At 40.2% G+C, this 20,970-nt stretch overlaps 1 protein-coding gene across 2 annotated transcripts in view; it reads right to left on the bottom strand.

Moving 5' to 3' along the window:
* Window positions 1-20,970, bottom strand: part of arid5b (AT-rich interaction domain 5B) — a 113,220-nt gene that overhangs the window by 17,166 nt on the left and 75,084 nt on the right. For both annotated transcript variants that reach the window (XM_058058363.2, XM_058058362.2), the window contains 4 exons: window positions 12,096-12,247; window positions 11,394-11,682; window positions 2,439-2,491; window positions 1,619-1,716 (listed from right to left, as the gene is read on the bottom strand). In XM_058058363.2, the coding sequence (XP_057914346.2) occupies window positions 1,619-1,716; window positions 2,439-2,491; window positions 11,394-11,682; window positions 12,096-12,247 (592 nt within the window). The remainder of the gene's footprint in view (window positions 1-1,618; window positions 1,717-2,438; window positions 2,492-11,393; window positions 11,683-12,095; window positions 12,248-20,970) is intronic.

Genomic DNA, 20,970 nt, shown 5'->3' with positions numbered 1-20,970 from the left:
CAGGTGTGTGTGTGTGTGTGTGTGTGTGTGTGTGTGTTAGATTAAACTGTTGATGCAACACACACACACACACACACATACAGAACACGCTCAAGGGGAGAACGACCTACCTCGTGAAAGACCTCTTATCTCTTGTTGGGGAAGTTCGTTTTGCTTTAACCTTGGGAAAGTGTGTATGTGTGTGTGTGTGTGTGCGTGTTTCACACCCTTAGCGCTCCCTCAGGCTCATGCCCATATGCTTGCTTTAATTTAGTAATAGCGTCTCAGTGATTATGATGAGGAGTTGCTGCAGTGTCTTGATGATGTGATGAGATGACGATTACATTAACTGCTCTTTCCTCTCCATTGTGACACTCTCAACAGCGCAGGGAGGGGCCGAAGGCTGCATATTGTGTTTGTATTGTGTATGTGTGTGTATTGTGTGTGTATGCAGCCCGGTGGATAATTCAAAACACTGCAGTTATTTTGAGCTTTTAAATCATTTCTGCTCTCTCCGCGCACGAGTGGAGTTCACAGGCTAATTGGTTCCATAGAGCCGCGAAACCGATCAATTCATCTGGAGAAAATACGCAAATCTGGTCTAATCATGAATTGATTAGGCTCCATGAGGAAAGCATTAGAGGAGTCAGGCAATAGGTACTTCATGATGTCCGCTTGGATGTGGCTGATGTTCACCAAGAGTCTTGTTGTGCGAGGACGACTTACAGCTGTGTGTTGTATTCATATGAGATGGCCTCATCTGTATTCATCATCAAACCATATATATATATATATATATATATATTCAATATATGCCATTCATATTTGATCACCTCTTCCCCTCTGAGTGAGGAATGTTGACATTTGAATTGAACATGCAAGACTATGATAACTCATTTATTAAATATGTCTGAATATTAACATGCCTGGATTTTAAATATATATTTCTTAATAAAATATTTGAATGCATTAAACTAATTATGCCTGATAAAGACAATGAATGGATGGAAAATGCTATTGCTTATGTACTGAAAAATAATAATAATATAAAATAAATTAATAATAATAAGTCCAAAATATTATTTTAGAATTAAATATGGAAAATGTACAGTATGCCAAAGCACTCAAGTATGTATGAAATAAATACAATTATTATTGAAAATTGATTTTATATATATATATTTTTTTTGTGTGTGTGTCTTATTATATACCAATACAATAAATATTCTGACTAATTATTAGAAAATTAATTTATATAAATTAATTTATTAATTTATATAAAAACTATTTTTACATTATTTGAATATTTATTTTTTTTTATCTAAAAATAGTTAAATTAAAAAAAAACATTTTGAGATTTATTTTTGCTACATATTTAATGTAAAAATTTTGTAATTTTGTATTTTATTTTTTTCACATTTTCTTGTTTTTATTTTATTTCTTATTTATTTTATTTATTTTTCCTACATAATAAATAGCGCGCATCCATTGTCTTTTATCTGGTCTTCACGTTCCATGACACACACCTGACAGGATCCCATTTTTACAATTTTCTAATGAAATGTAATGAGATCATGTGAAATGACCCACATCGTATTAAAAATAAAAAAACTCAAATGCTAACTAATTATGAACTGACCTCTCGTAGTGTCTCCGCGTGCAGGTGGCGGCGCTGGTGCTGCTCGGGTTGCCCCCCAACTCGTCGTACACGTGCTTCCATTGCCTACGGACTGTGATCTACAGGGGAGAGACGCACCAACAGAAAAAAATTAAAACCCAAAAGGGTCAGCACGGAAATAAGGAAAAATATACATAGCCATAAGCGTGACATCATCATTGTGAGCGTTTGGGGAGCGACTGAGTCATAACGCTGTGGTCAGATGCTAAAGTCTTTGTCTCGTAATGTTGAACAAAGTCACTTTTTCCTGTTGGAAACTACACCACGCACACATGCACTTTTTACGGACATAAGTATTGAGTCACACCTCTTCAAATTAAAACAAATAATCTCATATATTTGACTTTAATATAATATAATATTTCCTGCCACTGGGTTAGTAAATATTGTAACCAAATGGATGGCATTTTGGAACAATTATATGCACCCGAATGTGTGCGAAAACCGGTTTTTCTGTCCCCATTGCATTAAAACCAGGTCCATAAAGGCAGTCTTGGACTTGACTGCAAACCTCCACTTCCTAACTTGAGAAAAGCTCAAGGTGAAACACGAGAGCATCATCATAATCATCAGATAGCAGGCTTTTAAAATATGAGCCGCTTCCTGCTGTGGTGACATCAGCAACTAGTCTATGAAGGCACCCTGTGTGTGCGTGTGTGTGTGTGTGTGTGTGTGTGTGTGTATTACATGGGAAAAAAAGCACCAAAAATAAAGAAACAAGTAATGTAATCAAGCTAATCTCCTGTCGAACAGTACAGAAGCAACACATGTGAACACTTACCAGCTCATATCCTCCCAGCTTCTGAGCAGCTTGAAACATGGTCCAGAGATTGACTGCGGGCACACAAACAAAGCATTGACATAATCAAATATTAGCTACAGCTCCTCTCGTTATGAATGACGATATTATACTATGAATTACGTCTCATTTGATTGTGTTCTGAATAAAGTGTGCGCACGGTGAGTGAGTTAGTAACCCCTCACATTTTAAGGGCCGATACTACAGAAGATCAACTCGGATATACTTTAGAGTAGTCAGTGTGCAGCTTGTGTGGCAGTAGAGCTGTACTATGCACTAAAAATGAGTTAATACAGAGCAGTTATTGTCTCATATTAACTTGTTTTCTTGCGCTGGAAAAGGAAACAAATGTGGAAAGCAATGAAGTAATGAAAGTCATTTTCTACTGCTTATCCTCACAAGGGTCGCAGGGGGTGCTGGAGCCTATCCCAGCTGTCTTCTGGTGGCCAGCCAATCACAGGGCACATATAGACAAACAACCATTCACACTCACATTCATACCTATGAACAATTTCATTCATTCATTTTCTACCGCTTTTCCTCATGCGGGGCGCGGGGGTGCTGGAGCCTATCCCAGCTGTCTTTGGGCGGGAGGCGGGGTACACCCTGGACTGGTGGCCAGCCAATCACAGGGCACATATAGACAAACAACCATTCACACTCACATTCATACCTATGGACAATTTGGAGTCGCCAATTAACCTAGCATGTTTTTGGAATGTGGGAGGAAACCTGGGTACCCGGAGAAAACCCACGCATGCACAAGGAGAACATGGCCGAGGGTGGAATCGAACTCGGGTCTCCTAGCTGTGTGGCCTGTGCGCTAACCACTCGATCACCGTGCAGCCATATATTATTAATATTATTACTTGGAATATCGCAGCTTCACATCCATCTTCTACGCCGCGTATCCTGGCGCCATCACGGTTTTTATAAATGTCATTATTCCATAACACGATTCATTAATAAATGATGCTGTATGGTGGTTGAATACAGCCTATTACTCGTCAAAACATCCCTAAGGGGGTCCATGCTAGGAAAAACGTGGACGTGTTGTAGTATCGTAAACATCCTAACCAGGGGAGGAAACCGAAGTACTGGAGTACCCGGAGTACCCGGAGAAAACCCACGCATGCACGGGGAGAACATGCAAACTCCACACAGAGATGGCCGAGGGTGGAATTGAACTCTGTGAAGGACATTTAGTCATGGAAAAAAAATGATGAGACCATCCTTGTTTCTTTAGTTTCTTGTTCATTTTAATGCCTGCCTACTTTTGTTTGGACAAATATAATGATCATAAAGCTACAAAGCATGTAATACCTGAAAAAAAATGTGGTTATTATCAAGAAAAACCATTAAGATTACCAGTGCTTAACTCTTTTTTATACTTGTCTGACAGTTAAGAATGCAAAGTTATTTTTTGTTATTTGATGCCGACGGTCCGTCCAAACAGTTTCGACACAAATCTGAGCTCTATTAGCGTCTTGTATTGGACTTCAGAGGATTTTTTTTTCTGTATTTACGCTACTTTTTTAGCTAAAGTGAAGTGGAATGAAGTTGGTTTGACTTGCGGCGTCGCCATTTGGACATCTTTGCTTTCAACCACACCGAGAACTGTGGATGAAAAATGAGACTTCAGTGCGCGTTAGCGCTTTAAAGTTGTCAAATAAAGTCAAATAACGTCTGTCTGGATATAATTGCAGGGTGAGGAAGACAATCTAAAATATCAAGAATACAAGATTTCCCCTTTGAAACGGGGGCCAAGCGGAAAGCAGAAGTCTCAGAAAGCGGGCCTCAAATAGTTGAAGTACAACAGCCGCGGCGGCGCTGATGATGGGTGTCGACTTTATTGGAACACGGCAAAGGAATGTGGAAATGACATATCCCTGCCCCGGCCAAATGGAAAGCAGCCCTTGAAGCGCTTTCACGCCGAGTAAATGAATATGGAGAGCTGCTACAATCACTGATGTGACCAGATAAAACGATAAAGCGATAAAACGCCGCTTGTCTGTCCTGAAAAGTACAACAATAACCTTCAGCTGCACCCTGCAGGTATGAATGGAAGCCCAAAGGACGGCGGTGTGCGGCCCGGAGGTCATTTTTATTGGCACTTATGTTATATAAACATGTGAAAACACAAATAATTCATTTAAAAAGAGCTTTGCCATTTCCCATGTGACTGTGTTATGTTGGTTGTTTCGACCTTATTCCGTGTTTTTTCGCAGTAAAAACACTTATGATCAACCACCACCTCAACATTCTTAATTCTGGGCACACCAAGGGTTTACAAAGTGCAAATTAATTTGCAACTCCTGGCTGTTTTTGTATTGTATTTAGTAAGTAATTAAAGTAAGTAAAATGTATTTACAAAATAGTACCTTTCACAGACAGGAAGTCACAAAGTGCTTCACAATGAAAAATAAAACAATTTGAACAGTATAACATTAAAAACAATGCATACACAGTTATGAGAGCCCAACAATAAAGCAACAGTGGATATATCAGCCCAATTAGAAAGCCTTACAAAATATTAAAATATAATATAAAAATAGAATCCATAAAAATTCAAATAAAAATAATAATAAATAATAATAAAATTATTTATATAATTATAATATAATATAATATACTGTAATTATATTATTAATAATATAATTCTAATAATAAAATTGGTGTAAAATTTGTAATTTTATGAGAATAACATCATAAATACTATGAATAAAAATGTGTAAATTTTAGTTGTATATTTTTATATTTTTTTATACAAACAAAACAACGACTAAAGTTGTAATTTTGGAAAAATTAGGTTGTAGAAAAAGTTATGAGCATAAAGTCAAAATATTAAGAAAAAATAGCTCTATTATAAGTATTTCATGAGAATAAACACATAATATTATGAGAAAAAGTCGTATCATTTTAGTCTAGGGATGTCTGATAATTATCGGTACTGATAATTATCGGCCTAATATCAGCATAAAAATGCAATATCGGTATAATTGTTTTTACCCAATCGTGAAAACCAATATTTAATACTGTATGTAACACATATATGTTCATTCTACCACAGGATATATGTCATATTACACAGTATCGTATTGGCTAATATCGGTATCCGAAGTTGAGAGTTGGACAAAATCGGTTTTCGTCCAAAAAGGTAATATTAAAAAATATTAAAAATAAATTCAATTTATAGCATAAACTAGGCTCCAGCACCAACCGCGACCCTCATGAGGATAAGCGGTAGAAAATGAATGAATGAATGAATAAAATGTATCAAATTTCCTGTATGCGGCCCTCATTGGATAAAGTTGCCACCCCTGCGTTAGGAGCATCAGACGCGGGGCAACATGCTGCAACTTCTCACTTGGCTCTTTGTATTAAATCCAAATACGCTTTGTGTGTCACACAAGCATAACATTTGTGTTTGCTTTCATTGTTTAACATTTTTATTTGGCGGTCTTAGAAACAGTAGAGAAAAGAAAAAAAAGGCCTTGCCCGAAGGAGAAATCCATCAAAATTCAATCTGTGCCTACACAAAGCCTTGCATTTGTCAAAATGACATTTTCCTATCTGCGCGTTTGACAGCATTGATTTTTTTTTCTGTTTTTTTTTCTTTTTCCCTTTTCTCTTTTTCCTGTCCTCCCCGCATGCGAGTGTTTTCAATGCACGGCTGGAATAACAAAGGCAACTTGCAAGGTTTCAATGATTGAACTGAGCACTGCAGCATATTGTGTTTGTCTGACTGCATGATGGACTATTTAAGCAACTTGTTATGCATCAGCTGTAATTACCACACTGGACTCACTGCTGAGTGTGTGCATGGAGGCATGGTGGCAGGACGGGGGGGGGGGGGGGGGGGGGGGTGGTTGGGGGGGTGGCAGCTGATATAAAGCAAACGTGCACACGTGGCTCTCTTACATGTCTTGTCATTAGCAAATCCTTCTCTACGTTCCCTTGTTTTGTGCAGCAGGCCAATTAAGCCGCAGATAAGGACGGTGAAAAAAAACAAAAAAACAAAAAAAAAACGACAATGCAGGCCAGACACGGAAAAAAACGGCGGCATGACAATTAAGATGACATGACAGCGAGAGAGAGAGAGATGAGACAAATTGGAAGCGATGTTCACAATCGCATGCTGATTGGTGATAAAGTGGACAAGTCTGCAGTGTTGCTGGGCTCTCTCTCTTTCTCTCTCTCTCTCTCTCTCTCTCTCTCTCTCTTTCTCTTTCGCTCCCTTACCTCCAGAGAGCCAAGTCAATATTAAACAAGTGACAATAAGAGGAAAGGAACAACAAGGACGCCAACTTGTGGCAGCCGTTCAGCTGCCAGTTCAACATCGAGGAACGCTATTAAGGAATATCTAGGAAGATCTGCCCCCCCCCCCACACACTTCAGATCCCCCCCCGTCTGGCCGTAAAAAGTCAACCGTGATTTTGAAATACCGTATTTTGGATTTTTTTTTCGACAAGGAAAATCTACCGGCATTCCAAAGACTTTAGCGCTTGATAGAGCGTGTGTGTCTTTATACTCCGTGTGGCGTCTGCTGCCAAACTGCAGGGGGCAGCGTATGGAAAACAGGCGTCTAAACTGGAGCCCATAGCGACGCTCTACTTCTTGAAGAAGAGGAATCGTGTTGTTCTTATTTGCTGCTGTGACAGCATGAGGTGGTCCACCCGCTTATCGCAGCTTGTCACTCTTGCCACCACGGGGACTTGTACCTCGGCAGGAGAATGTGCTGACAAAAGGCATGCTGAAGACGGCAAAAGAAAATAAAAACAAACAACTTGACTTAAAACAACTTGTTTCAGTGTTTCCGTATGCTTAAACTACTTTGTGTGTTCATGGAAATGTCCATATTTCTGCTCGCCTGCCATATTTTTCCACCTGTGTCCGTCCACTTAAGCTAGAAAAATGCAGAGGTGCGCGGTAGGGACATTTTCCACATGAAAGCGGCCACTTGAGGGGGGGCGTGGGTGCGAATATGACGTCATTTGTCCGCACTGAGCCACGCAGACTAGTGGTGTGTCGGTCATGAACGAACGGGTCAAAAGAACTAGTTCTTTTTTTGTGAACGGAATAAATGAGGTCACCGCTCCTAAAATACCCGTTCAGTCTCTTCAGTTGCAAATGCTTTTTATTGATTGGCTGGAGAGTCGGTTCACCGTTCCATTTGCAGGGCGGGACTATCTGCATGCTTGCCTGTCTTATCCTATCGTGGCGCCTCGCTCTGTGGGTGGGTGGGGTTAGCTGACTGAAAGACCGAGACCGAGAGATTGACCGACACTCGTCGGTCGGTCATGAATGAACGGGTCAAAAGAACTAGTTCTTTTTTTGTGAACGGAATGAATGAGGCCATCGCTCCTAAAATACCCGTTCAGTCTGTTCAGTTGTAAATGCTTTTTTTTGATTGGCTGGAGAGTCGGTTCACCGTTCCTTTTGCAGGGCGGGACTATCTGCGTGCTTGCCTGTCTTATCCTATCGTGGCGCCTCGCTCTGTGGGTGGGGTCAGCTGACTGAAAGACCGAGACCGAGACCGAGAGATTGACCGCGATTGACCGGTCGGTCGTTCATTCATGACCTACACTCATTCATGAATTTAACTTGTTAACTTGTTCTTTTGACCCGTTCGTTCATGCCCGACACACCATTCGGGGAGATCACAGGCTAACAACCAATTGACCGAAATGAACGGATCTTTTTACTGAATCAACCAGAATGATCTGGATCACTGAAATGAACGTTTTTTCCCACCATCCCACCACTAGCTCAGACCTCACAGATGCGGAAAGCATAAAACAGGCTTTACTGTGGACCAGCCAGGACCTTATGATTGCGGAAAACAAGGCTTAGAAAACTATAAAATAAAACTAAAATAAAGGAAAACTACTCACCCTATTTGGAGTCGCCAATTAACCTAGCATATTTTTGGAATGTGGGAGGAAACCGGAGTACCCGGAGAAAACCAACACATGCACGGGGAGAACATGCTAACTCAACACAGAGGTGGCTGAGGGTGGAATTGAACTCGGGGTGGACTTGAACTCAGGTCTCCTAGCTGTGATAACCACTTGTCACCGTGGAGCCCATGTGAAAAAATACACTTTATTTTGTACAATGCATTCTTTTAAACCACCAGTGCTAACATATGCTATCCGCTGATTTTGCTCCTATTATGGTTTAAAAAAAAATAATTTGGAGTGAGTTGCATACTAATTTTGAATATATCATTCCGTAAATGTTATCACAGCCGGGAATTTTCGGCAACATATAGCAGTTAATAGAGTTGTTAATTCAAGCAATTGAGGTAATATTGTGAGGTCCCATTTCTGTTCTATGGTTATCATCACACCGTTCCTCTTTGCCATGACAGGATGACTAGATTTGACTTTATATATGCTTTGACTTTTGAGGCATACTTCAAATACTTTAAATCATCGTTTTGGAACAACATGTGATTATTGAGGATGCTAACAGTGACTGTGACCTTGCGGTGAAAAATCAAGCTCGAGCCAGACATGGAGTATAATAGCGAAGGTCTTGAATCCAGCATGGACACGACCCCGGCTCTAATAGAGCCATGGTGACAAATAATATCTTAAACATGGCCGGTCATCGGGGCTCAACGTGTTATTTGAAAGGTTTAGAGCGGGTGCTGTAAAATACACGTGCTTATTACAGACTTAAGGGGCCGACGGGCCTCAGATCAGCGGCTGTGCTCTGACATGTTTAATGCATACAGCCCCCGGGGGCCGCGTATAAATTCAATATGAAAGCCGGGCAAGGCAGGAGAACAAGTAGACTCGGCGTGTGCGAAAGCGGCAGAAAAAATATAGCATTAGCAAGAGTCTTTTTAAATGTCAAAATCTGCGCACAGGTACGACGAGGTGGAATAAACCATCCGTGTTGGGATTCGGTTGGGGGGAGGGCTGGGCGCTTTTGGATACGGGAAGCAGCCAGCTAACAAGGGTGAATCAGTCGGCCATCTGTTGCTGTGTTAAACACCATTAAAAGCAACATTATTATCATCATTCGTGATGAGAATCAAACAATTTCACTCCAAATCGGCTGGAAATGTTTCATTCCCGTTTGTAGCTCGTTTGGAGGGAAGACTTTCCGTCTTTGTTGTATTAATTATGATTTATTTAATAGTCTTCTTCGCTGCCAATGAAGTATTTTAAACAGCATGATTTTTTACCATTTAATGAGGCCGGCTGCTTGAGAGCCGAAAGCGTGCACGCCGACTTTATTCAATTGCGCTATTGTGACCCATTTAACCGCCAGATGACGGCGACCGTGGCTCACCTTCACGCAGCAGTCGACGGTTAACACGTTTTAAAGTCAAATACAAAGCGTCGACGCTACATTCCACGTATGTCCCGCGCCCTCTTTTGAATCACATCCTTCTGATCCTTCAATCTTTTTTTTGGGGGGGGGGGGGGCGAATGCAAGTGTGATGAATTCACTCCGGGTGGAATAAAGGCTGACAAAAAAGCAGAAGGGGTCTCTCGTGCCTTCCGGATCAAATGACGAATTAAAACAAACGCACCTTCAAGACGCCATGTTGTGACCTTTACGGCGTGAATGTGGGCCATCTCTGCCTGACCTACATTGGAGACCCCTTTCAAGTGTTTCGTTCTTTAGAGAAGATTCATGAGGAGACAGTTAAGGATTTGAAACTATTTGATAAGAATGAGTGTGAGCCTTATAAGCGGGGCGGCAGACTTCAAGGAATTAGTAAAGAGTATATTTTTAAACATTAAATGAGACAATAAATGAGACTTAGAATAAACTACAAGTTATCTAATGCAAGGGAAGTGCCAATGTTGCATTCTAATCAATTTGTGACGTTCATTTTCATCCAAAAAAGTGCTGTTTCTAACTATACAGCCCTCAGTACGTCACCAATCAAATATGGTAAATGTAAATGTAAATGTGTTATTAAATGATTGCTGTTTTGGAATTGTTACAATTGATGGGACATCACCTTAGATTACAGTAACTTCACGCTACATGGAGTCAGCCATGGCATGTCCGACATGATAAAGTGGGGAAAAAAAGTTCTCCTCCCATTTCGTGTGGAAGTGGTACATTTTTGGATTCTTATTTTGTTCCTTCTTCCCCACTCCGTTTGCAAAACTTTCTTAAGTTTAAAATAAACAAATTGAACAGGCTAACCAGTTAGCCGTGAGACATGTCCGACATGATAAAGTGGGAAAAAAAGTTCTCCTCCCATTTCGTGTGGAAGTGGTACATTTTTGGATTCTTATTTTGTTCCTTCTTCCCCACTCAGTTTGCAAAACTTTCTTACGTTTAAAATAAACAAATTGAACAGGCTAACCAGTTAGCCATGAGACATGTCCGACATGATAAAGTGGAAAAAAAGTTCTCCCATTTCGTGTGGAAGTGGTACATTTTTGGATTCTTATTTTGTTCCTTCTTCCCCACTCAGTTTGCAAAACTTTCTTAAGTTTAAAATAAAAAACAAATTGAACAGGCTAACCAGTTAGCACGATAGCTTGCTATGCTAGCAGCAGTCTCTTATGTCCCTGCAGTGTTCCCGTAGCCTGCACATTACAGTAGAGCAATGTGTTACAAACTGTGTTCGAATAACGGGTGTGTAAAGGTGACTATAGGGGTGTTATGTCATGTCTACATAAGTATTATGTCATTCTCTACATTTTCCATTTATTAATATTGAATACGACTTTGCGGAAATTCACTTATTGGGGTGGGGTCTGGAACCAATTAACTGCAATACACAAAAAAGTGGATAAAAATGGCTTGACGAAAAGCACTTTTAAAAAGTCGACGGCTCGATTTCGACAACACACTTCCAATACACTATTGGTGAAAATGGGTTATTATGGGACCTTTTAAGTGTCGGAGTGAAGAATTTCCACAGATGAAAGAGGACTTTCCCAAAGTGCCACTCACTCTGTTTGAAGCCCAGGAAGGGGATCCTCTCGATGGGCGTGTCCCTCTCCTTCATGTACTTGTAGAGCTCCACAAGGAAGGCCTGCTCGTCCTCTCGGCTCTCCTCCGTCGACGATAACGAACACGACGACTCGTCATCCTCCCTGGTCTCCTCCTTCTCTCTCCTCTCCTCCACCTCCTTCCTTCGCTCCTTATCCTCGGGCGGCGTCCTCTTCCCGAGGCCGCTGGCTTTGTGCTTGGCGGTGGAGCTAATCCTGCCATTGGGTAGCGCTTTACAGCTTGCTTTGACCTGCGAGGCGAGGACATCGGAAATTAAGTCGACTTTTTATTTTTCATGCAACAGATGTGGGGCAACCCCCTCCCCCCCCAAAAAAAATGTACAAGCAGCTCGTCCAAGGGGGGTTGGGTGGGGTAACCTCCCATTGATTCCCAATGATGCGGCTCCTCTTGTCATCGCAGATTAAGCACAGATTATGTTGACTCCAGTTTCAAGACAGAATTACTAATATTGATTTAGCTGTCCAAGGTCATTGGGATAACATCTGCGGAAAAAGTCTGTTTGCTTGACTTGGAATATTACGACACAGCTCACATGTGCACACAGTAGGATATAGGAAAATGAAAGTAACAGAAAAATAGACGCCTCCCATCAGAAATGACATCTATCAATTCTGTCACCATCCATTAAACTCTTAGACCCACCTTGGGACTTTTGCTGTCTGGGCTGATGGCGTCCTGCGCCGCCACTGCTGCTGTAGACCCCTGGTTTGACCCCGATGACCCTTGAACCTGAAAGTCCCTCTTTTGCGAGAAGGACAACTTCTTCTTCCGAGGACGCCCCTTCAAATTGGGAGCTGAAGGAAGAACATTGGCGGTGTTAAAGCAGCGGTCGGCCGATTTCAATAAGCCATTACAAGACATTTATTTTTCTCAGTATATAATTTAAAGGTGAAATTGTTACATAAAATTCCTTTAAGTGAGTTTTTGATACTTTTTTATAAAAAGGGGGGGAATATTGTCACACCAAAATATGAATGAAAGTACTTTTAAAGCGACACATTGGCCCAACTGGTGGCGGACATTGCAATTCCAATATTATATATAATTGCTTTAGGTCACTTTTTTCCATTTTCAAAGAAATATTTTTAAACCAGTCACTCAATTAGTAAAAAAGGAAATATTTTATCAACAAAATACCAATATTACCCACGAAAAAGCCAATTGAAATGGTCAGGGACAAATACTGATAAAATACAAACACACACAAAAAAAGCAAAATGCATCCAGGCTGGTCCACCTATACTGCAACACATTATAGGAGCAGTTGCTGATCAGCAATGCTATTCTCCAAGCTACCACAAGCTCAATTACTATTACTTTAAGGCACAATTATCACATACTGTTGCTTTATGTCAGGCGAAAGAAAGCAATCTGGCTGTGTGCTGATTTGTTTTTTTTTTCAATAGATATATTTTTACAACAAAGCCTCGCTAAATCTGCATCTTCCAGCGTGGCATACAACGCGCAGACAAAAGCGCATTTCCTCTTTGATCACGTCGAGCCAAAGACGACGTTTACAAGCGAGGGAAGAAAATTTCACATGCCTGCTAGCCTGTAGCTAATTATTCTAAAAACTGGATTAACGCAGTGTGAGTACTGGGCAAATAGAGCTGCACTGTGCTCGTAAACAGCGGCCTCGGGTTCCCTCTCGACCCCAACGTGAAAGTGGACTGAAACTGTTGCATACGAGACACAACAAAGCACAAAGATTAAAAAAAAAACAAAACTGATAGAGATGTTAGAAGATGGCTGAGGTCGTAAAGAATGAAATGAAACGACAATAATTCATCGTTTCTCTTATTCCTGCCTTCCCTGGAGGCGCTCTTAATCAAAAACACATGAACCTGCCTGAGAAGAACGCTGGCAGATACAAGCGCTCAGTTCACATTACACACACAATCAAGTATTTAAGGCCGCCAAGTCCACCCCCCCACCCCCACCCCCCCCTTTTTTTTTTTTTTACACCCACGTTTGTGTCATGTAATGTCTTGGCAGAGCGCCTCACAAACAAAGATAAGCAAAAAAAAAAAAAAAAGATAAAAACTTCTTTCTTCTTGTCTGCAGCTACACTGGAATGAGTATTTCCGTCACGTCAAATTCCAAAATGAAAGGCGGCGACAGTGGTTTGTAAATAAAAGTGATCACGAGCAAGCGAGGAGAGTTTGTTGTGCATGCATGAGCCCTCTGGCATTGGCAATAAAAATAAAAAAAACACAATAATCCTCACTTACATACTTGCTGGGTGTGTTTCTAATTAAGACGCTCGCTCTCTTTAATGAGACTTGACATACACCATTCAAATTATTTTAAGAAGGCAGAGATTCAGTCCAAATCATTTTAAACCTACAAGCTATGACATTAAAGATTCAAAGATGTAGAATAGCACTCGATAGAGCAGGACAATTAAGACTGAATTAAAGATGTCTTCCATTTTGGACGATTTTGTCTGATTTTTCAAGGCACAAAGAATATTTTGTTGTAGGTTTCATAAACATAGCATATACTAGGGGTGCTCCAATTGGTATCAGCCGATATCAGTGGAAAAAAGACTATGTCGATATCGGCCGATACTTTAAAACGCAGATCTGCTAATCAGTTTTGTGAGAATAGTGTTTAAAAACCATAATATATATATATTTTTAGAATAGCACTTAATACATACTGTGTCCATAAATGCAACAAAATGCTTGAAAAAAATATGAGGATTGTAACCACTTAAGTTTTATGGGGTTCTTTCTCATGGAAATCAACTAAGCGGTTCTTGCATAACACTGCTAAAAAGGACAGCAATCAAAACATTGACATCCTTGGGGGAGGAACTAAAATTAGACTGGAATGGCAGACCTACATCAAGGCTGAAGAATTTTAATTTGGATCAGAATTGCACGCCTTTGTCGACTGTATGACATAACATAACCGAGCATAACCTAACCTAACACAGCATAGCTAACCTTGCATAGCATAACATTACATAACCTAGCCTAACCTAACAAATAACATAACATGCGAAGCATAGTAAAAAACAATGTAACATTAGTTAACCTAACCTAAAATATAGCGTAACATAGTTAGCCTAACCTAGCCTAGCATAGCATAACATGCATAGCAAAAGATAATGTAACATAAGTTAACCTAACCTAGCATAACATAACATAGCAAAACATTATGTAACACAAGTTAACTTAGCATAGCATAGCATAGCATAGCATAGCATAGCACAGCATAATGTAACATACTCATGTAACATGCCATACCATAACATGCATAGCATAGCAAAACATAAGGTAACATAAATTAGCCTAACCTAGCCGAACATGTATAGCAAAACATAACGTAACATAAGTTAACTTAACCTAGCATAGCATAACATAGCAAAACATAATGTAACATAAGTTAACCTAACTTAGCATCACCTAACTTAGCATAGCATAACATAATGTAACATAAGTTAACCTAACTTAGCATAGCATAACATAATGTAACATAACATAACACTTGGGTAACATACCATACCATACCATAACATGCATAGCATAGCAAAACATAACAAACATAAGCTAACCCAACCTAGCATAACATCACATAGCATAGCACAGCATAGCATAACATAAGATACAGTTATGTATCAACAGTATTATTAGGATAAATATTAGGATATCCTGCCTAAAAGATACACGAGTACCTTTCTAAATAGCATTGAGCTGTGTGAGAAATTTCAAGTCCACATTGACTTTAGGGGCCGCCACAGTGTGGTGTATTTTTCAGAAAAATAATAGCACAAGAAACACTGTAGGGGTGCATGTTTTGACACATTTTCACCCTTTTGTGTGCAGCGGTTCGGGGGGAGAAGAGTTTGCTTGCACAAACAAGTGAACACCAAATTCAATAAAATGTAATTGGCTGCACAATGTTTCTTGTATATTGCTTGCTAACAAACCAACCAGGAAGCACAATAAATGTGTTAGTAAAGCAGTTACGAGCCTGTACACACACACACACACACACACACACACACACACACACACACATAAGAGTTGTGACATCACTTGAAAGAAATGGTGCATAGTTCTCAGTGAGGTCACGCTCTCCTGAACATTTCGGTTTTTAGCCCCCCCCCCCCAACACACAAACCACCGTTTCTCCCCCGCCTCCTGTGACACCCCGAACGCTGTTACATAAGTGACCTGTCTGGTCCCATTCATCGCCATGGCCAAAGAGTGTGTAAGAGAGCCATTACGCCGCCGCGTAACATGCTGATGTCGCAACAGCTTATTGATGAAGCACAGCAACAACAACCAACAAGCCAAAAAAAAAAAAAATTTGCAGTGTGGCCCTTTTTTTTTCCCACTCCCCACGGCGGGAGACGAACACGAGGTCAAGTGCAGCCAAGTTGCTGTAGAAGTGCTGACTCGCGTAAAACGGCGGTGGCGGCGGCGGCAGTGGTCGTCAGCCTCGGGGATGAAATGGCAGCCGACTGAGAGGCAGCAGATTGATTTTTTTCCCGAAAAGGATGTTTATAGCCGGTGAGAAACAACGGTTTTACAGCACACCCTGGGAGATATTGTTAGCACCTGGTGGGTATTCTGTTGTTTTGAGTTTTGACTTCCACAAAATGTTAAAAACAGACAGCGTACAGTACAGCAACCGCTTCCTGTCCTCGGTGTGTGGCTTTTTTACGAGCTACTGATGAGACTTACACATGTCTTGGGCTGACCGGAGGACTTCACAAGGGTATGTCCACAAGTATACACCCTGTGTATTAACCTTTAAAGCACGTCAGAAATGTCCATCCGTGCATGCCCAAGCAACAGCTGGCACGCTAACCGCTAACTGTTAGCCAATGAGAGGCCAAATCTAAACATGCAATGTTGTTCTACTCCAGTCCTGTGGATGGGAGCACAGTGTGATTCACCCCGTATTATAGTGCCATCTGCAGGATCTGGTGGGTCACTGCCCCACTTTGCCCCAATGCAAGCAGACTGTAACCTTGGTGAACATATTCAAGGTAATTGGTTATGTAGTAATTGCATACGAGTGCTAGCTAAGCTGTTTAAGTGCAGTATGTCAAATTGTGCAAAATCGGAAAGTCGGAATTTTATTTTTTTTAAAGGGGACCTATTATGCTAATTTTTCAACCCTTTGTATTGAGTTGAGGGGCGGCATGGCGGTCGAGTGGTTAGCGCGCAGACCTCACAGCTAGGAGACCAGGGTTCAATTCCAACCTCGGTCATCTCTGTGTGGAGTTTGCATGTTCTCCCCGTGCATGCGTGGGTTTTCTCCGGGTACTCCGATTTCCTCCCACATTCCAAAAACATGCTAGGTTAATTGGCGACTCCAAATTGTCCATAGGTATGAATGTGAGTGTGAATGGTTGTTTGTCTATATGTGCCCTGTGATTGGCTGGCTGGCCAACAGTCCAGGGTGTACCCCGCCTCTCGCCTGAAGACAGCTGGGATAGGCTCCAGCACCCCCTGCGACCCTCGTGAGGAAAAAGCGGTAGAAAATGAATGAATGAATGAATGAATGTATTGAGTTGTCGTCTCCTATAGAGCAGCTACACACAATAACCGGCACAGAAACCTTTTTAGATTTTGAAAAATCTGCACCAATCCCAGCTATATTTCCTTGGATTTGTGCTTCCTAATTTATTCCACCCACATCCGGGCATGCCCACTTTGCTGTGATTGATCACACATCGATCAAACTATGAACCATATAAGGAAGTCCACCCCTCTGTGATGTCACAAAGGAACGGTTTAAACACGCCTTTTCAAACAGAGTGTTTTGAGCAATCCCAAACTTCACTTCCAAAAGCGCTAACCTCAACATCCTAACTACATTTATAGGTCAGAAAAGTGGAAAAAGCATAATAGGTCCCCTTTAAGCCTCAGAGATCACTGTGATCTAACAACTTGATTATGCGTCTCTTGAGTGACAGCTTCATCCGAACACACTGTTCCTGTTTTATTCATCGGATGGTAACAATAATGGCAAAAAAGTCGAGATGGTGCGAAAAGCCAGCCACAAGGGACCACAATAAACTACACGGGTTGATGCTGGGAAGGCGGACCGGCGTGTGTGAAACACACACACACACATGTTTGTAATATGACAAGATGTCCCAAACATGCACACGGCAACGTGCTGCACACCCATTTGTGGCTCCCACGTGACGTATATCCAAACTCCCTATAATTACCACTGTGACATTTATAGTTTCACGGCCAAGTTGAGTAAAAAGTTTTAATTTGCCAAATGAGCGTTTAGTGCAGACACAAAGAATTCTCCCCAGTTTAAGAGCTAATTAGCAAGTGTTAGCATTTAATTGAAGATGAGTCTGCAGTAGGATTATAATGTAGTCATCATTTACGGGAGACAATTGCTGTATTTCCTTCCTCTGGCCATCAACAACAATTGATGAAGTCAAACTATAATCCCTTTTTCCTGCTCACATGAGGAACAGGGTGGAAAAACATGTCATGACACCCTCTCCCCCCCCCCACGCTGTTCAGTTACAAATTCATCGACACCCACCCGACAGTCGTCCACGCGGCTCGCCGCCAAAGGCAACGACAATGTTGCAACGTGCGACCTTGTCCATATAGAACAGCATTACTGACGGCAATACCGTGCAACTCACGTCATGTTTGTTTACGTTACGCTTTGGCTAACAAAACAACAGGCGCGAGTGGAATGGGCCAAAAGGTGAACAAGTGCAACAATAGCAAACTGACAACATCGGTGCTCATTTAGAGGCTCATATCTCTAAAGGATGATAATGTGGCTTAAAACATCACAGCATATCATAGCAGACCCCAGATAGCAAGTTAATATGCGCTTAAGTGGCTTTTAAATTAGGGAAAATAAAGGGCCAAACAATAAAAAAACATTATATATATATATATATATATATACTTAGTTATAGTTAGAGTTAGTTATATATTGTTTTTAAAATATATATAATTATATTATATTATATATATATGTATTATATTATATATAACTTTATATATATTATAAATATATACTAATAGATAAACATATATAGTTTTAAAAAATATATATAATTAGGTTATATATTATATATATAATTATATTATATATAACTTATAATTATATTATATTGTACATAATTATATATATTTGTTATATATAACTATATATATAATAAATATATTAATATATTTACTGTATATTAATATATTAACATAATATATTATATATAACTTTATAATTGTATTATATTATACACAATTATATTTATTATATGTAACTTTATATAAATAATAAACATATAAATATATTTATTATATATTAATATATTAAGATAATATAATATATGCATATATATTTATATATTATGTTAATATATTAATTAACAAAAATATATATTATAGTTAATACTATAGTTAATATATTAATTAAATACAATTAACATTAATTCAAAAAAATTAAAAAATAATATATATATATATATTTTAATATATATGTTTTTCTACAAAATGATTAAATTTATTCATTTTGAATCCTACTTTTCATTCCACCAATATCGAAAGTTGTCACTCATTTCACACCGTCTATTGTTAGCTGCAGCAGCTAGCCTAGCTTGGATCTTACCTTACGCTTTAAAGCATCTGTTTTATTACTCGTTTATAGCAGGCACGGCTAACGGCTCCTCGTGCACAACGGAACATCCCCACAACGTCCTTTGTTAGAATGCACTTGTTATTGTACGTGTTTATTCTGTTTCACACCGGATGTGAATCAGCTCAGTCAATAAGCTTAATGGCGTGGATTTGTCAATGAAACGTTACCCGGCGACACGCCCGCGCCCGGCGGGACAAAGGCTGTCAGTCATACAGGGTTACTGAGGCGCAATGGAAATTTACAACAAGCCATAAAACACAACCGTGCCGTGACAGGATTTGAACACGCTCCACATGCAAAAGTGGGCGACCGCGAGGAACAACAATGCTGCACAAATAAATGTGATAAATGTAACATTCATTAACGGTGGACCAGCCGGGACGCAGCCAGGGCAGTCTGTGGTAATATAATATAATATTACTGTTTTGTAAAGGTCATGTGTGGCGCCCCCTATGGGGTGTGATCAATTAAAATCGGATTTAGCAGTGGGGGTGTCAAATAACAGCGCCATCATGTGGTGTGTGTGTGTTTGAAAAACAATAGCAAGGGCAACACATTTTGACACATTTTCACCCTTTTGTGCGCCACCGATCAGGTGGAGTTACATCATGGGGGGGGGGCCTCATTTTATTTTAATGACTGTAGGCGTGTGCGGGTTGAATTCCTTTCATGTTTCCATTGGCATTACTGTCCTTATTAACGTCTAATCGAAAGAAGATGATCCACGGTATCTTAAAAGGACAGTGCCCAAACTAATCGACATGGATGGCAGGGGTGGAGACTTTAGAGCAGGGGTCTCAAACACGTGGCCCGCGGGCCAAATGTGGCCCGCAGGACACTAGTTTGAGGCCCCCGCCTTGATATGAAAGTTTAATGTTTAATGTTTCAAAGTTTGATATGGATGCATATGGTATCATGTACCCAGAAAAAATTATTACGTTTGATTAATGTTCATGTTAAAGGTTAAATAACTTAATAGTTATCCTCCCTATCCGTGTGGAAGTGGTAAGTTTTTGGCTATTTAAGTTTAAAGGAAATAACTTGAAGGCTACCGTTTAGGTCGCTAGCTCTCTAGTTTGCGAGTTAGCATGTGTCTCAAGACCCTGTAGTTGCGCAATATGTTGTAAATAAAAAAAGAAAGAGTATAAATGTGACTATAGTTGTGTTTTGTCATGTCTACAGGGCTCTAATAATGCTTTGTTCATTTTAATCTGAAACAAATAATTTGTCTACCCACCAACTATATGTGGTTTCTTAAGTTTTTATTATTTGCCGTTTTATTATTATTATTAGATTTATTTATTACTGATTGATTGATTTTCTTTATTCTTGATTTGTTTATTTATTTTTCATCTTATTTTGTGCAGAAAAATAAAAATTAAGATATTTGAGAACAGTGGAATGTTTTATCAGAGCTTTTATTGTAGAAAATTGGAACAAAGTTTTTTAAAAAAAAAATTTTTAATAAATGCTTTTTTTTTTTGGGGGGGGGAAAACCTGATGCGGCCCAGCCTTGCCCAGACCCTAGCTCCAGTGGCCCCCAGGGTAAATTGAGTTTGAGACCCCTGCCTTAGAGGAAGATGAAACCCTTTCCTGTGCTCAGAATCCATTTAAAGTGAGACGCTGTGATTCCTCTTGTTTGATCCACTTCCCAAGCTCCGACGTTCCCTATCCAAATACACCAGCACCACCAAGTCCTTCCCGATTCATTCCCCCCCTCCCGCTGGCTGAGTGACAGCGGACGTCACTAACTGCCCTCCACTTGTTACTCAGCATGGCCTGATGCAAACCAGCTGCTCTCAGGTGGACCGCATGGACCCGGAAAGTAATTGGAGCTAATAGAAACATTTAAGAAGACATTGGGAGTTGA

The sequence above is a fragment of the Doryrhamphus excisus genome, linkage group LG20 (assembly GCF_037039965.1).
Source record: "Doryrhamphus excisus strain RoL-2023G ecotype Guam linkage group LG20, RoL_Dexc_Guam_v1.1, whole genome shotgun sequence".
Lineage (NCBI taxonomy): Eukaryota > Metazoa > Chordata > Actinopteri > Syngnathiformes > Syngnathidae > Doryrhamphus > Doryrhamphus excisus.
The sequence above is the reverse complement of the archived record's forward strand: the minus strand, read 5'-3'. Positions and strand labels throughout refer to the sequence as shown.